Here is an 18,151-nt window from a genome sequence, read left to right on the forward strand (position 1 = left end):
AGAACCCCCGGCCTCCTGCACGAGAGGCGAATGCTCTCACATGGGGTTACGGGATGCTTAGTGGCACCCGTCTGAGGACATTTCTTTACTAGTTCGGAAATGGGACGTTCTTTATGTTGATGTTGTTTCCGGCGTCATTTTTTAAGGGAATTTTAATCGGAGACGCTTTTTCCGGGGACGTTTTTTTTTCCCGAAATCCGCTAAAATTAACACAGTGGCGCAAAATGAACAGTTTCTTGCAGAACGAACAGCGTGGCTGCTCTCAGGACCTCCTCGCTCAGTGGGATTTGCCACTTATTAATCGCAATTGCTTTCGCGTCGTGAGATACGCGGCGGCACGCCGTCGCTTCTTCGCTCCATGTAATGCCCCATATATGTAATGCTCCATGTAATGCCTGCTGTAATGCCCCACATCCGGGGTTTTTGAGGTAATAAATAAATAATGTATCTCCAGCCGGGCGTTGCGCCACCGCGACATTTTCTGCCGGAACTTCGTCGAAAAGACTTCTCCATGTATGCCGGCCTTAACAACTGCACTAAAGGATGAGCGATAACACAGTGATGGTGTTAACACAGGAGCGGAGAGGAGGGCGCGTGCATTCGCGTATGAGGAGTGTTTTCGCGCATGCGCAGTATGTCGGAGCGTGTGGATTTTAAGGTTTGTGATAGTGGCGGTCTCACGCCGGCGTTCTGGGAAGGTGTAAAGAGAAGGGAGGCGAGCAGTCCATCTCAGCTATTAATTTTCTGTGCATAAACCATGCACAAGCCAACTTTTTCGGCGAAGAAAGCTCAGGAAGCCTTTACAGGTACAGATATACACGAGATGACAAGCGCAACAGAGCGCACAGGTACAACTTGGTTTGTCGAATACCTTGTTTCGAACAACTGTACCTTCTGGGTTAAGAAAATGGCTTTCATGACCGATACTTTCTAAATGCCCGAAAAGAAGACATTATAGTTTACATTTGCGCACTTGCAAGGAAATTAAAAAAAATAGAATAAATGCTCTGACAAACAAATTAATGCTAGGTCAGGCATCATCACAGCCTCCATCTAACGGGGGCCATGACTGAGACAGGACACAAGAGGCGTATATTTTTTTATAGGCCATAATCTGCGAACTTCACAGGTGAATTTACTTACTGTCGCTCCGTCGTAGATTGCTGAGAAGCCTGAGTAGACTTCTGTGCTTGGCTGAACTGTTACCCAGTGAGAAGGCGTATGCACCCAGAGAATGCACGTAGAGATCGTCGTCGGTTAGGAGTTCTTTCTCCATGAACGCTGTCGCCCTCTCTGACGACCGTTGCAGCCCAGCCACCTGGAACATGCAAGGACTCTTCTGCTCAGTCAGTCACATGTACGGGATGTTCAACCTAACTTGAGCCAAGGACTTAGACTCCCTTTACCTGCACCATTATGGCGCCAGCGCACCTGTCCATGTTTGAGTTCCTAGCGATAAGAATGTGTGTACTATGTCTCTCCTTCGCAAGTTCGGCCTTCTTGCTATTCTCACTGAGGCGTTTTTGTTCCCTGTGCGCAGCGTCGCGAATTAATGTTTGCGCCTTTGGTGCCTCAGCGTGCAGAGGGCGCCACTGCATAGCGAGGCGACCGACGCATTCACCAGCGCGAATGGGCAGCTGTCACTGAATCATTATGCACAGGCGTGGCAAACCAGCACGCAATTCTTTGTTTCAACTCGAACATTTTTTTCTCTTAGTATAAGTATGCTTTCATGCAGTCCACACACAGCTTTTTTTCGCCAGTAAGATGTACGGAAGCTTGTCATTGAAAAACTCGCGAACCTGCAGCTCACCTCAGCGCCGCGTTTGCTGCACTCCATGAGGGTGAGGAGGGCGTACGCCGTCAGTGCCACCGGCCCCTGCACGCCACCCTGGGCATATCCATTGAAACCGACACTCGAAAATCAGAACTAATTCATATCCCGTCACTCTGCAAAAAGAGAGTCTCATTAAAAAAAAAAACACTAGCAACATCTCCAAGAATATATTCTGAAAATTTATTAAAATGTCGATCTCCCGCGATACTTGCGGAATTTAGGAAAGACGTTTCCCCACAGTCTTCGTGAACTTTTGCCGCATGTTTTGTATTCGAGAACGTTAGGGCTTTAGAGAGATCAACTTTCCACAAAAAATGCGGAGGCACACAACTACAAAACATGACACAGATGGTTTCTCTAGCTGACAAGCAGGCAAGGCGACTGCAGTCGCACCACACAGCGGTGCTCACTAGAAAAGTTTTGTTCGAAGGGTAAACACGGAACTTAACCATGGTGAGAAACCAGCTCTGTTGCAATCAGAGTTCATCCTTATCTTTTTTATCCTTCGTCAATGGCTCAAGGGACGCCTCTCTAGCTCTCGCTGTTATATATTCGACGCGGTAGAAAAAAAAAAGATTGATAGACCGAGAAGAAACATCTCATTGCACTATCCCCATTTTTCTTTTTACGGGACAACAGTGCATGCCAACTTTGCGCTCTTGGCCGCAGCTCCCCTTGTGCCACGAAAATTCACCATCATCGTCATAATGGTAGAAAAACAATCAGCTGATGGTTACGCTTCTCGGTAACGAGATTTTTGAGCGCAGTTGCAGCGGGAATCGAACCATACGCGACCGCACACACAGCACGCAATGCCGACGGAAGCGGCTCTTTGTTTCAAACATCATGTGCAACGCTGTCAAAGCTAGCGATATTGTTTACGCTGCCTGCATCCGCGACCAAAAAGTAGTGCGTTATTTGTAGTGAGCATCGCCTCGGGGTAACGATCAGCACGCTCACAGCTCGCGCATCTGTGGCGCCATCTCTGGTGAGCGACGCGTACTTTACCGTTGTATCATTCTCCTCCACTTTTCTCATCGCGTCCAAGGCCTTCGCTATTGGCCCCTTTCATCCTCCGCTGTGCTCCGCGCTCGAGTACGCCGATGCACGTGCCGCTCAACCCAGGAACGGGGTCCTATGAGCTGCATTCTAAAAAAATGCATTATGCTTTTGAATAGAAACGGATGTGCACGAAACTTTTGCACTTGTCACGAGAGGTAGCAGTTGGCTATTGTTCCGTAGTTAATAGCTTCTTTGGCTCGTGCGTGCTCGTGGAAAACATGTCGAAATACCTTTGTGTTGTTGCAAGTGAAACGTGTACAAACCAAAAGTGACTCGTCGTAGAGGTAATAAATGTCGCGGAATCTTCCGTCGGACTGCTGCTGGCGTAGGATGTACTTCAGGCCACTGCTGATGACACTTTCGTCGATGCGGGCGAACTTGCGCACTTCACACAGTGTTCGCACTACGAATGCAGTCAGCCTGCGACGGAGGACAAATGTGAGCTTTCTCATGCATCTACTGATAAGAGCGGCTGTTGACAAACAAGTGAAAAGCGAGAAATAGGATTGCAAAATTGTGGGTTATGGGGAAAATAGTTAGGGGGCTCTGTATTAATCGCAAGGTTAATTCGGTGTATGATGCGGCGAAAAAATGCCAGAGGAAAACCCTGGTTTAGGGCGCCTGACTTGTATAGCCGGCAAGTATGCCCTTAAACTTGTGCAATCTTTCAATGACTACTTTAATGGCATCCTATTAGCTGAACCACCCTGGTGGATGAACCGTTATTTTGTACCCACCAAGGAACCTATGTGCCCACCCAAGATTCCAATGCAATCTCCCACTATGAGGCCTTTAACAACCGTTTTCTTACTGTATCCTTGACTGCCTCTCTATCATCGATTGTGTTTTCTTAGATTATGCAACTTCATTCGGCAAAGTTTGTCACAAGCTGCTGCCCCTAAAATTAGCACACTTAATCTTTATCATAAAATTATAACGTGCCTAGAACACTTCCTGTGTCACCATTCTCAATTTGCAACTTGAAGCAATCATACTTCGTCTAGTAGCTCGGTCAGCTCTGGAGTGCCTCAAGGCTCAGCTTTGGGTCTCCTTATTTCCTTGATATATACATTACCGACCTATCGCATCACGTTACTTCTAACATGTATCTGTTCACCGATGACTGCGCTTTGCTCCGAGTGATCATTACTGACCAGGGCATTAACATGCTACAAACTCTCCTTCACGCTCAGACCATAACCTTTTGTACTCACCATAGACTGGAGTCAGAGCGGTGAAAGATACTGAACGATCCATCGCCGTTCCGGTAGCTTAGGATATTGTCATAACCTGGTGGGGGGACAAATGCGTTTTTATGGAGAGGGCAGCGTCATGGAACCGAGCACTTTCATGCGGTCCGCAACAAACAAGAAACGGGACTGCAGCATATTTTAAAACTGCAAATAACATTAGTAAACAGTTCGCAAAGCTAATCAATAATACGTGTTCACAAACGTTCAACGTCCTATAGTCATATTCGAGGTCTACCTGCAAACCATCTGACAAGGTCTAATGCTTCCAGGGACTCTGATTTGACTTACACCTCGTTCAAATGTCTTCTAGAGAAGATCCCTCACTTGTAGGAGGGACAAGCCGGGGAATCTAATTTTTACTAACAACCAAGCCGCTAGGCTAGACGAACACGGAGAGAGAAAGAGAAAGGATTGCCGGTGCAGAGCGCTAACTTTCAACTTGAGTTTTCAGACAGCCATGCAGCATTCAATCGCCTGCATAAAGGGTGTGACACAAGCAATGTACACATGGACAGAGGGCGCGATAAACAGGGGCAGAGAAACTTACCACATATGACCTATCCGGAAGTGACAATAAAACATAACATCAAGACGGGATCAACAAAGAACCGATAGCAGGACAACTCGAACTTGCGAGTATCTGGACAGCCAAAGCTGTCCAAAGGGGGAAAAAATGCTGCAGTCAACCCTAGAAACGAGATGACCAAGAAATGCTCTTTGTGCCGACGTAAAGAAGCATGCTCGGAATACATAGATAACATAAAGAATAAAACCTGGGATAAAAGAGGCCCCGAAACAGAGCCGCATCAGAAAGCTGAGAACGCGCAATAAGAACGCAGTCCACCAAAAACCAAAGCGAACGATAAAAAAAAAAACAAAACCGGAGGAGACACTTCAGCTCCGCCTTAAGGGTATGACGCTATAGCGTAATTGGTCAATTCCGATATATGCGGAAGTGTTCGTTCTCAACTATCCATTTGTAGGTGTCGACGAGTCAGCATGAAGCGCGTTGGACGGTGGGAGGATATACAGCGCTTTGTGCAGTAATGGTTTGGGTAGGAAGAGTGGCTAGTGACTGATTGTTCGACAACGCCGGCAGCCGTTGGGGAGACAGGCTCGTGGCCGGCGGTCAAAGGTTCGTCAGAAGGCCAGGGTCATTACCTTTTTGCATGTAAACCGAAAAGCTTCTCTGACCCGACACCGTAGCTTCAGGAAGCCGCCGGAGACAGCAGAGATTATTGCTACGAGGCGCAACAAAGAACCCCCCCCTCCCCCCCTCCCCCAATGAGAGATGGCACGACAGCGACCTTCACGGCTTACCGCAAAGTCGTGGGAACCGCACGGGGGGGGGGGGGGGGGGGGTCATAACTGAAGGCGTTCGAGGAAGGCGTCGGATCGACTCGTGCAGAGGGGGTCTCTGGAGTCCGACATTTTTTTTTTCTTTTACTGTGAGAGACGGTTTCGTGTGCACTATTAAAGTTGTACGGCGGGGCGCCCGATTCGGAAAGCCAATTGCTTTTGGGGAGGCCGCTCTGTGCATCGCATTTTGTAACTGATTTGATGACTTTTTTGGATTTTGTGTTTTGGGGAAGAGTTTTAGATGCTCTGCGTCTTCGGCTATGCCGAGGAGCGAAGATTTCCCTGTCAGCCAGTTTTTTTTTTTTTCAAGCGATGTTTATTGCCTCAGGGCATATAGGTTATGAAATGAGAGATGAGGAAGATGCTTAAATAAATGAAAAAAGGTGGGCTGATCTAATGAAATCAAGTAGTGAACGATGATATGGACCCTGTGTCCAGGCAGTATAGGAATCCGCATTGTCCTGTGAGAGACCCACAGCCGCCAGGTGCCAAATTTTCGTCGGCTTCAGCGCCGGGCGAACCTACAACAGGTGGTGGATATCCACCTCGCAGTCTCTGCTCTTGCAGACTGGACACCCGGGGAAGGGATAAAATATTTGAAATGCGGCCAGTTGTGTGTCGCAGCGGGAGTTAGGGCAACCCCGACCCGTATCCTCCGAAGCGCCCCCTCCTCTGCACGGGTAAGACCACGGGGGAGGGTTACAGCACACGGAGGGATTAGAGCACGTGTGCGGCGCCGGAGGTGTTCCTGTCCTATTAAAAGGAGGGTGGTGTCATCCAGAGTGAGGACTCGAGGCAAAGACGAGTTTGGGGTCGAAAGACGGGTCGCAGAATCTGCACGGCTTTGTGCGCTCAGTAGGTCACGCGGGACCCACTCAATACGGATTTGCTGCGGGATGCGTGCCGCTAGACGATGGATGTCTTGGCAGATTTCTGGGGTGCGACTGAAGCGTCGTGGTAGGCGTGTGACGTGAAGGGCGTCGGTGCGAATGACAATGCGGGCCGTAGGTAGCATGGGAACGGTGGCCACAGAGCAAAGTGCCTCTTGAATCGCAAACATCTCCGCACAGAAGGAGGAAGGAGGTTCTGAGAGGAGAAACCTTGACGTTTTGTTCAGGGTAGATTTGCAAGGACAGTAAACTGCCGTTGTTGTTTCGCAGGCCTGGATGCTTGCGTCAACGTACATAACGATGGAGCCATGCGGCAGATTGAAGTCTTGCTCTGCAATTCGGTCGCGAAACGACGATGCCGCGCGGGTAGATGATGGCCGACGTAGATCAGTTGGTTTGTTGTCGCTTAGGCGCTGTTACGTTTGGAGACTCCAACATGCCAAGAATATTAAAGCCACTGGGAATCATCAATCTACCGAGGCTTCAAAGGGCCGTCGATGTGGTTGCAGCGCTACGAGTGCAGGTGGTGGCGTCTACAAGGGTCCCCCCCCCCCCCCCCCCCCCCTGCTGTTTACGGGGTGAAACGGCTCCCCGCTGTCTGAGAACGGCTTTGGTGAACTTGTCTTTTGTTCTCAACGCCGGACCCAACATTTTTCTCCCGGAGGGGACGGCGGGGGAGCCGGCGAGCGGCGGAACTGCAAATCAGCCGTGACAAATGCGGCCGGGTTTGACTAAGCCAACGTCTCTGGAATCTTCGTGCTTCGAAAACAACTTCGACTTAGACTGTGCTTTCCCACACCCATACGTGAAAGCTTCTGCGAACTGCGGTGGGATCCATTCGCCCCACGCTACCGCTGTGAAGTGCAGGTGAATGACCTTCGACGCTCTCAATGGGACCCCCTTCGGGCTATTCATCACTGAAGCCTGGACAGCGCGGACACTAATCTGCCAGAAGTGGCAAGAGTGTGTGGCTGGGGGCGGACCCGGAAGACTGGACACGTGATCTACATCACAGTGATTCGACGCATTTTTAATGAACTAGATTCCCCAACTAGGGACCTGGGGACAGCGGACCCTATTTAAGCAGCGATCTGGCGTGTGTTCGCCAGCTCCCGATTCACTCTTTCAATCTTTGTATAAATGTAAATAAACCCTTCAGTCTCTTCTTCACCTCGAAGACCCTCTCATCTCTTCGTCAACCCCACTACAGCAGTCTCCCGATCCGGAACCCGGGGACACCGACCTTGGCGAGAGACGGCACAGGCGAACCCGGGGCCCGCATCTAACAACTGGTTGGCAGCGGTTGGATCGACCATGCGGCGTGGTGTTGCTTCTGTGGGTGAGTGCTTGAACTTTGCTTGAGATTCGCCAGGCTTCAATTGTTTGGGTTAGTACATTGAACTGCTGGGAATCGAGGGAAGTTGATCAGTGAGTCTGATTGCGTGTGGCTCACGTCAACAGTTATTCAGCAAAGTCAAGGCTCAGAGCAGCAAACATGGATCTAATGAAGTTGCTAAGGTCAGATTTGCTGTCATTGTGTGATGAGTTGGGTGTAGATGTAGAGGAGAAGATGAAAAAGTCACACATTTGCACATTGCTCTTGGAAACCGCTAATGAAGAAACAGTTAGCGATACGTGGGAACTCCTCAAAGCTGAGCGAAAGAAAAAGGAAGATGAGCGAAAGAAAGAGGAAGATGAGCGAAAGAAAGAGGAAACTGAGCGAAAGAAAGAGGAAACTGAGCGAAAGAGAGAGGAAAATGAGCGCCAACGGCTAGCGGCCGAGCGAGAGGAACGGGAGCTCAGAAGGTTACAGCTTGCGAATGACCAAAAGAAACTGGAATGTGAGAGTTCGAGAGGCATGACTCCAGAGAGAGTGAGTCAGGCCGAATCGTTTCCTATGGACAGATTGATGCAGCCGTATAAGATTGGCGAGGATCTTGGTTATTACCTCGTGAATTTCGAGAGGACGTGTGAGAAACGGAGTTACGCTAAGGAGACCTGGCCACAAAAGCTACTAATGGTGTTACCCTGTGAGGCGGCCACTATAGTCGCGAGGCTTGACGCGAAAGATGCCGATGACTACGAGAAGGTTAAAGCGAGTTTGCTAAGAAAGTACCGACTTTCGGCAGAAGAATTCCGACAGCGGTTCAGAGGTGCCAGCAAGAGAAGCAGCGAGAGCTATGCAGAATTCGCATTCAGTTTGAAAGCGAACCTTACAGAGTGGTTGAAGGGCGCGGAGGCATATGACACCAAAGATAAGGTTGTCGAATGTGTAGGCCTCGAGCAGTTCTATAACAGTATCCCTGAGGCCGTTAAGTTATGGGTGCAAGACAGAGAAAATGTGAGCACAGTGGAGAAAGCTGCAGAACTAGCGGACGAATATGCAACACGGAGAAAGCTGAGTTCCGAGTCAAGCGAGTCTGAAAAGAAAGCGTTCGGTTTAAGGAAGCGTTTCATTCCCAAAAATCGATCGCAATTTAGGAATCGCGACACAGTTGAGGGCACTAAACAGGCCCCAGAAAAAACTGAGGATCGTGCCAAGCAGGCCGGAGCTCAGAAAGCATTGACGAAGGAGTTCGAGGCCAGGAAGCCGTTCCGTTGTTTCAACTGTCAGGAAACTGGACATATTGCAGCAAGGTGTACGAAGACGCGATTAGCTTTCTCATATGCCAACGACAGTGATGAGAATTTGGAACTTCTGCGTCCATATATTCACGAACTGCAAGTAAATGGAAAATTGTGCAGGGTCCTTCGGGACAGCGGGGCAACAATGGACATTGTTCATCCCTCATATGTCAAGGAGGAAGACTTTACTGGGGAAGTAGCATGGATAAGACAGGTACTAGAAAATCAGAGTGTGTGCCTGCCTATGGCAAGGGTGGTGATTTCCGGCCCGTTCGGCGAGCTAGTGACAGAAGCCGCCGTCTCGTCGGCTGTTTCATTGCAGTACCCGTATCTATTCTCCAATAAGTCAAATCAGCTGCTTTGCGATCGAGGTCAGAAGCTGGCTGAGGGGACAGTGAAAGCCCTGACTAGGTCCAAATCACGCGAGCTTGCTTCCAAGCTTAGGTACAGCCAGGAATCAGAGGCAACTGGTGAGAGGGAGGGAATTCCCGAGATTGCGGAACAAAGCAAAGAAAAGGCAGTTCGAGCACATGAACAGCAGCAGGAACCTGTTACCGAAGGTAGCCCCATCGATGCCAGCCTACAAGAAGCGTGCAGTCCAGACTCCATGTTATTGCCCACCTGCCTGTGCATGGATCGCTTGTTGCGCGTTGACAGAGACTCCTTAATCACAGAACAGGAAAGAGACCCTAGCTTGTCAAAGTTACACTTCATAGCCAAGGAGGGTATTGCTAGGCGTAACGTGACATTGCACCACAAAGGCGGATTGCTGTATCGCCATTACAGGGACAAAAAGGGGAAGACGCTTGATCAGCTGGTCGTGCCTGAAAAGTACCGCTCTGACCTTTTAGGCCTCTGTCACGGAAACAGTTGGTCAGGGCACTTAGGTGTAAACAAAACGAAGGAAAGGCTGCTTGGGGAATACTACTGGCCGGGATGTTTCCGAGATGCTGAACGCTACGTGCAGTCATGCGACGCGTGTCAGCGCACCGGAAAACCAGGAGAAAGATGGAAGGCCCCGCTAAAGCTGGTGCCGCTTATCTCGGAGCCTTTTCGACGTCTGGTCATTGACACCGTCGGGCCACTACCCAGAACTAAGTCAGGCTATAAGTACGTACTCACTATGATATGCCCTGCTACCAAGTTCCCGGAGGCGGTGCCGCTAAAGGAGCTTAGCTCGGCAGAGATAGTGGACGGTCTCCTGTCCGTTTTCGCTCGAATTGGCTTTCCGGCAGAAATTCAGGCTGATCAGGGGACAGTTTTCACGAGCGCACTCACAACCACGTTCTTACAGAGGTGTGGGGTGAGGTTGATTCATAGCTCCCGATTCACTCTTTCAATCTTTGTATAAATGTAAATAAACCCTTCAGTCTCTTCTTCAACTCGAAGACCCTCTCATCTCTTCGTCAACCCCACTACAGCAGTCTCCCGATCCGGAACCCGGGGACACCGACCTTGGCGAGAGACGGCACAGGCGAACCAGGGGCCCGCATCTAACAACTGGTGGCAGCGGTGGGATCCATTCGCCCCACGCTACCGCTGTGAAGTGCAGGTGAATGACCTTCGACGCTCTCAGTGGGACCCCCTTCGGGCTATTCATCACTGAAGCCTGGACAGCGCGGACACTAATCTGCCAGAAGTGGCAAGAGTGTGTGGCTGGGGGCGGACCCGGAAGACTGGACACGTGATCTACATCACAGTGATTCGACGCATTTTTAATGAACTAGATTCCCCAACTAGGGACCTGGGGACAGCGGACCCTATTTAAGCAGCGATCTGGCGTGTGTTCGCCAGCTCCCGATTCACTCTTTCAATCTTTGTATAAATGTAAATAAACCCTTCAGTCTCTTCTTCACCTCGAAGACCCTCTCATCTCTTCGTCAACCCCACTACAGCAGTCTCCCGATCCGGAACCCGGGGACACCGACCTTGGCGAGAGACGGCACAGGCGAACCAGGGGCCCGCATCTAACAGCGCACAAAACGCCAGGGAGGAAGAACTGGCTTGGGCGGCTGTGGAATGGAGTGCGATGAAGCATACGCCCCGAGTGCACACGTTGTGTGTGTAAGGTTTCATTTTAGGAGGCGAGCATCGCGTCGTTGCTGCACCAGCTCATCTAGTGTATTCAGCTGCGCATGTTCTTGGAGCGCCACGATCGGGGTAATGCGGGGAAGGCAAGTGATGACCCTCATTGCCTCTCAATTAACAGCTTCTAGGCGATCCCTCTGAGCCCTCGTCAAATTCTGGAATTGGGCTTGGTAAACGAGGCGCGGTTGCACAACCGCCCGCACCAACTGTCGTGCAACATGAGAGCGGGCTTCGCCTGTTTTAAAAGATAATGCGTCTAATCAGACCAAACGCCTGAATTGCTTGCTTTTTAGCCCGAGAAAGCCAAGCAGTACCTGTTCCTGACTCGTGTATTGTCAAGCCCAAGATTTTTACGGTCGAACTTTCTTGAATTGGAGCTCCGGATAGATGGAGACGAATTGGTGTTGCAGCGAGTTTACGGCGCCCCCAGCGGTTGGCGACTGACACGAACGTGGTTTCGCTCACTGAAAGCTGAAGATCAATTGAAGAAAAATAAGTCGACGTAATATCTATGGCTGATTGTAGGGCTGCGGCTTGAGTCATCAGGTCGGTGTGAGTGCTCCACACCGTTATGCCATCAGCATACAATAAGAACTTAATCTCAGAGACATCATGTAAGCGCCAAGCAAGGGGGATAAAAGCAATATTAAATAAAGTTGGCGATAACACCGATCCCTGGGGAACGCCGCGAAGAGGCACAAATGATTCGACGGCCTCACCACTGAGGCGTATGACAAAGTGTCGGCCTTCAAGGAAGGATTTAACAAAATTGCGCACTCTAACGGAGAAATGCAGCATGTCAAGCGATTCCGGGATGGCAGCATGACGGATATTATCGTACGCCTTTTCAACGTCCATGGCCAGTATACATTGTGGCTGCGAGTTGAGGCCAGAACTGCTGACGCCAAGACAGCCAGTTCATCTTCTCTACCTATGGACGTACGAAAGCCAATTTGGGCTGGATGGTAGAAACCATGGTGCTCAAGCCCCCACTACAGTCGTGTGGCAAGCATTTTTCGGCAAGCTTGCACAATGTTGGCGTAAGCGATATAGGCCGGGAGTTTCCGAGGTCTGTCGGCAGCTTCCCCGGCTTTGGTATGGGGATCACAATAGCCGATCCCCATACTCCAGTTACCCAGTTACTCGCTTTAACGTGTTGAACTTTTCGTAAATCTCCCCTAATTATAGTTCATTTTCGCGTCAATTCCCGCCGTTGCAGGTCGTCATTACGCCGTCACCGACAGGGCACCTCAGATGCAAGGAGCCTTCAAGCCCACAAATCGTCTCGAAGGCGCACCCCTGGTGGAAGGGAAAGCCTCATCAGTAACTTTGCAACATTCATACATCCGTTGGAGTCCTCATAACACTCCTGGTGCAGTGGTGCAGCGGTTAAGCGCTCGGATGCGATGGAAGGGGCTGCCGCTGATAGGGCTGATAGGGACCCAGGTTGCTCCCCCCGGGCGAGTAATCATTAATTTAACTGCCACCAGGCATGGTGGGAAGTTTGCTAACTATCCTGTAGGCAGGTTGTGGTGAAGCCGCAACGCCACATTACCTAGGTGGCGCACCTGCCTCCTAGGTTGCTCGCTGGAGACTATCTGCAAGAGCCATGCCCGTATTTTTTCGCTCACAACACCGACACCACAATTTTTGGAGAACGGGGCCCTTAACGCTATCGCGTTATCGCGTTAAAATGCATAAGTATTAGATGGCAACAATAACACGATTACAGTTAAGACTACGTGTTTTAAAACACGAAAAGAAGATGAACGCGAAAATAGAAATCTTTTACTCAATATAACGGGTGATGAATCAATGAGTAAAAAAAAAATGACTGACTAATCAGTGTGGATTGGTGAAATGAAAATTAAGCGCCCTTGCACTTCGGTTTTTACTTCGGTTTCGGTGTTTCGCTTTCACTGGAGGGTACGATTAAGCTTCGCCTTAAGGTTACGATGCGGCAGTCTTAATGGGTAATGCCCATACATGCGGAATTGCTCATTCTTTACTTTATGTTCATATATCCCTGGGAGTCCTCATACCACTGCTGGTGCAGCAGTAATGCATAAGCGATGCGCCGCTGCCCAGTGATGGCAGGTGCTGTCATCGGTGGTGCTTGTGAGACGCAGATTGCTCTTCCCATGCAGCCTCTCACGACCGATCATTAATAACTGCCACATGGCATGGTGCGCAGATTGCTCACATTCTGGTGGACAGGTTGTGGTGACGTCACAAGAGCTGGTGACCTAGGCGGCTCGCCTGGCCCGTAAGGGGGCCACCTACGGCAGGTTGCCCACAACGCAGTGGGAAAAAAAGAGGAACCTCACAGGTAATGGCTAAGCAGCTGAGTGCGAGCTGTAGTGTTAACGCACTAAAATGTTTATAGAGCCGAGCGAAGCGTTTTCTGCCGGTTGGCTGGAGGCCCTAGTCCAGAGGCTCTACAGAGACTGCAGCAGTTCGCGCCCGGCCCACCAGGAGTTGGTGGTCTTCCAGGGTCAAGCTGAGCAAAGCTTCCTCCCACTGCTCCTGTGATGGGTTTAGCGTAATGAGGAATGACATATTGCGTTGGCAGCTCTACGAAGAGCGATATAGTGTGGCCACCTTCCCGCAGAGTGAACAGACGGTGTATAGAAAGTGAATAATAGGAGGAAGTTGAAAAAAAAAGACTGGCGTTTGCTATGTGGCCTGGAGTGCATGTCCACAAGCAGCATTTTAGAAGCGAACAGTAGCGCACATGCAGCTGGCATGAGGCGGTTTAGATGGATGATCTCTCTGCAGGCTGCACTGACGCTGGCGCCTTGTCCAAGACAAATGCAAAATGCTTCAAAATATATATTGCTGCGCTACTAACTACTCTAGTGGCGCCATACAGCGGCTAAACTGCATTTCCTGGCAGTTGGCAAGCCTTGAGCCATCTCGGGGCTAGATGCTTTGTCTTCTTCATCTCTCGTGCTGCTTGCTGCCTTGCGCGTTCCAACGTCTTGCGCGTCTAATTAAAACAAGTAAACCAGCCCTGCTTACGCAAACCGTTTCTCAGTGACAATATTTGTGTTCAGCTTTCGATTCGGCGGAGCAGACGTGCATGTAGGAGCAAGGTCGGGTGTGCGCTTCAGGCACCTTCAGCAGTGATCGGCCAGGTGACCTTTCGCTGTTTGTGCGTTCATGGCTGTGAAATGCTGGCGAAGTGTATAGTTAAAGCTTAATCTAGTCTGCTGAATACTATAAACGACAGTGCTCTACAACACTCCCCCCCCCCCCCCCTCTCCCCAGCAACGTGGCGTGCCTGACCAGCCACGGACGAGCTGACGGACAGGTCTGGTTTTGAGACCCTGGCGCCGGATATCCTCGACCTTTAATTCTGCACCGCAATAAAGTTTTCTATTTCTCTAAGGAATCAATTTTCGCATTATTTGCGAGTTGCACACTGCTCGCGAATTTTCGGACGAGACATCAACTTTTCATTAAAAGAAAGTATCTCATAACGTCAGCACGCAAATCCTACCTGCAACTATAGGCATGTGCGGAAGTAACTGTAGCCCCATTCTGAAAGGGATATGTTTAAAGAGTAATCTTATTAACCCACCGCCCGAGTTTCTGATCCTACGTTTTCTGTTATTTGCGTCTTTAGGTCAAATGATTTACCACTCCCTCAAATATCCGGAAACCAGCAACAAGCACAAAGCCTTCATGTATTGCGAGAGGTTTTGAGAACAAGGTTCTATATTTCCCGTGTGAACAACATGAATGTACGCAGAAAAGACGTATTTATGTCCTGGCTGATCCTGCCCGCGGAATCTTTAAGCTATCAGCTTTAAATTGAGCACGGCTGACAGCGGCGGGCATTCTGTTCGACGACCGCCGAGCACGCTTGTTGGTACGCCGCCGCCGAGTGATTCAGTCCATTGCGGGCACAAGTCAGCCCAAAGTCAGCGCTCGTGTTTGTGTCTCTTCATTATTGTCTCGTCTGTCGCACTGTTATTTATGAGCCCAAATAAAGAGCTTCGTTTGGACATCATTTTCGCGGCCTTTCTGCTCTCCGGACTGCAGTCACCACTTCGTGACAATATCCTTCATAGTTTCCGAGAAAGCGTTTGACAGTAATTGCTCTCTGGTTTCAACTCTGGACTAAATTATTGGATCTTCCAATCTGCTCATTTAGACCAGTGATGTGGCCCTGACACAGCTACAATGAACGGGAGTGAGACGTCATTGCTCATGGACCGCAGGCTACCGATATGGTAGGATACATTCATACTGGGCTGGTTCATGACATTACATATGAGAATATTACAAAAATGATGAACAGATTTGTATTAATGTATTTGTTTCAAAAGATATGGCAAAGTTCATGCACTGATAATTGTTACCTGAACTTTGATATCTGAGAGTCACCGGGAAAATAGCCGCCATCCTGTGAATTTGCACTGAGCTCCAGAATGACCTACTGTCAAGTACTGCAATAATCTGACTCAGAAGAAGGCGGATAACAATAAAAACTGAGAGTAGTGCAGATAGCTTTCACGTGACGCCAATGGAGTGGTGATGGCACAGAAGATTTCAACGTTTTTGAGGCGGTAAGCGGATAAGGCACACGTGCAGTTTTCTGCTGTGCATTTGGTCCATCAACATGGCAGCCTCAGTGACTTCAATGCAAAACATTGAAAAAAAAAACAACGTAAAACTTCATATGATGGATACAGCACTGCGCTCACATTTTCCCACCATTGACGCTGTTCACGGTGACAAAAATTTACGTTCGTGTCATAAGTTATCACGAAAGTACGAAGTAAATTACAAATACAGGAAGATAGATTTCGGCACAAAATGCCGGAAACGAGTACAGATACCCGCTGGAAGCACGGCAGTAATGCTACTTACAATGAATAAAAAATAGAGTGTACCCTTTCGTGTTCTCTATGTGGGAAATTTCGCGTGGTCTTCGCCGTGCTTTCCCTATCTTTAGCGACCCTTTACACACCCGGATAGCCTCTGCAGCGCAGACAAGAGTGGTTGTGCGGACAAGGACACGCACCCTTTTTGATGTAGTCCAGCGCTCTCGCCTTGTCCTCGGGAGAGATTCGCCCGACGGTGTCCAGATATTGGTAGGCGTACAGCGTGGGCGCCAGTTTGCTCATGGTCTGTTCGCCGCAGCCAGTCGGCAGCAGCAGCAGACTCTCTGGATCCTTGACGGACGTCTCGACAGCAGCGCCCATGGCACTGCCTGCGGCGCAGCGCGGTGTAACTGATGAGACTAAGCAGAAATATGCCATGCATTTTCAACCTCACAAAGCAAAAAAAAAAAAACGAACGACAGCTGTATCATATTCTTGCGAAACGTGGGCTCCATGTCTTCACAGTAATGCAACGACGGGGAGGATTTTTGGTGCTGAACAGGAGCTAGCGCTTCATATTCTGGGAAGTACGTGAGGATCGCGATGAAAAAAGCAGTCTTTCAGACAAGCGTAGGGGAGTTTTTTGATGTTGATAAAACTGTGTAATTAGTTGTGTAATCAGTTTAGATGTGAGATAATTTTACATAAAGTAGGCGAAAAGGCAACCACATGCCGCCGGTGGGATTCAAAATTCACGACAGCCGCATGTCGTGAACGGTGCTCTACCAACCTAGTGGCACGTTGTTATCGTCTATTTTAGTTTGTAACGAATTTTTTGCTATTTCGAGTGATTGTAACCATAATTATGCAATTTGTACTATATATATATATATATATATATATAGTGGAAGCAGTCAGGGTTGCTCAACGGGCCAGTGAAAACTTGCACAGTGAAAAGGTCACAACTGGTTTGATTATCTAGGTTTATTCACCAACGGTTTCAGACGGTGGGCCGTCCTTCATCATATATATATATATATATATATATATATATATATATATATATATATATATATATATATATATATATATATATATATATATATATATATATATATAAGGTAAAGGAAATGGGGAAATGGGCTCGTTTGAAGAACATACGAAGGAAGCCAACAGTCACCGAAACCAAGGTGCATAGGGAATGTTTTTTTTTAAATTTGTAGTGCTGATCAGTGGGAGAATATTACTTCAATCAATCTCTCGCTTAAATAAAATTACTTATAAACCAGCAGAAAAAACAGCCATGTCGCCTGTGGGATGCGAACCCACGACCTCCCTATGCACCTTGGTTTCGAACCTATGCATCTATGCACCCCCATGCACCTTGGTTTCGGTGACTGTTGGCTTCCTTCATATATGTATATTGTTACGGGGAAATACTATGTGCGTTTATTTACGAGCGTTAGGTGTTAGAATGAAGAGTTCCTAGCAAGGAGCACCAACACGAACAGGGAGCCACATTAACCTCCTCTTCTTCGCCCTTTCACGCGAGAGGCCACTTCGTTCTCCACACACACACACACACACACACACACACACACACACACACACACACACACACACACACACACACACACACACACACACACACACACACACACACACACACACACACACACACACACACACACACACACACACACACACACACACACACACACACACACACACACACACACACACACACACACACACACACACACACACACACACACACACACACACACACACACACACACACACACACACACACACACACACACACACACACACACACACACACACACACACACACACACACACACACACACACACACACACACACACACACACACACACACACACACACACACACACACACACACACACACACACACACACACACACACACACACACACACACACACACACACACACACACACACACACACACACACACACACACACACACACACACACACACACACACACACACACACACACACACACACACACACACACACACACACACACACACACACACACACACACACACACACACACACACACACACACACACACACACACACACACACACACACACACACACACACACACACACACACACACACACACACACACACACACACACACACACACACACAC

At 49.0% G+C, this 18,151-nt stretch overlaps 2 protein-coding genes across 2 annotated transcripts in view; one reads left to right on the forward strand and one right to left on the reverse strand.

Annotated features, from left to right (window-relative positions):
* The window catches only part of LOC144124380 (complement C3-like), a 103,893-nt gene that overhangs the window by 39,785 nt on the left and 45,957 nt on the right, over window positions 1–18,151 (reverse strand). The window contains exons 15-19 of the mRNA XM_077657008.1: window positions 16,147–16,335; window positions 4,114–4,189; window positions 3,163–3,319; window positions 1,814–1,891; window positions 1,144–1,318 (exon numbers count right to left, since the gene is read on the reverse strand). Of these exons, the coding sequence (XP_077513134.1) occupies window positions 1,144–1,318; window positions 1,814–1,891; window positions 3,163–3,319; window positions 4,114–4,189; window positions 16,147–16,335 (675 nt within the window). The remainder of the gene's footprint in view (window positions 1–1,143; window positions 1,319–1,813; window positions 1,892–3,162; window positions 3,320–4,113; window positions 4,190–16,146; window positions 16,336–18,151) is intronic.
* On the forward strand, window positions 7,897–13,364 carry LOC144122857 (uncharacterized). Its single transcript, XM_077655840.1, has 3 exons — window positions 7,897–8,052; window positions 8,122–10,329; window positions 13,332–13,364. Exons 1-3 carry the CDS (start codon window positions 7,897–7,899, stop codon window positions 13,362–13,364), a joined length of 2,397 nt encoding a protein of 798 aa, XP_077511966.1.

The sequence above is a fragment of the Amblyomma americanum genome, chromosome 3 (genome assembly GCF_052857255.1).
Source record: "Amblyomma americanum isolate KBUSLIRL-KWMA chromosome 3, ASM5285725v1, whole genome shotgun sequence".
NCBI lineage: Eukaryota > Metazoa > Arthropoda > Arachnida > Ixodida > Ixodidae > Amblyomma > Amblyomma americanum.

Bases quoted from the DNA above. Each gene is read 5' to 3' on its own strand.
- LOC144122857 (XM_077655840.1), top strand. From the start codon at position 7,897: ATGGATCTAATGAAGTTGCTAAGGTCAGATTTGCTGTCATTGTGTGAT. The intron at 8,053-8,121 runs GCTGAGCGAAAG...GAGGAAACTGAG, and splicing joins ATACGTGGGAACTCCTCAAA to CGAAAGAAAGAGGAAACTGA. The intron at 10,330-13,331 runs GTGAGGTTGATT...TCTGGTGGACAG, and splicing joins CGTTCTTACAGAGGTGTGGG to GTTGTGGTGACGTCACAAGA.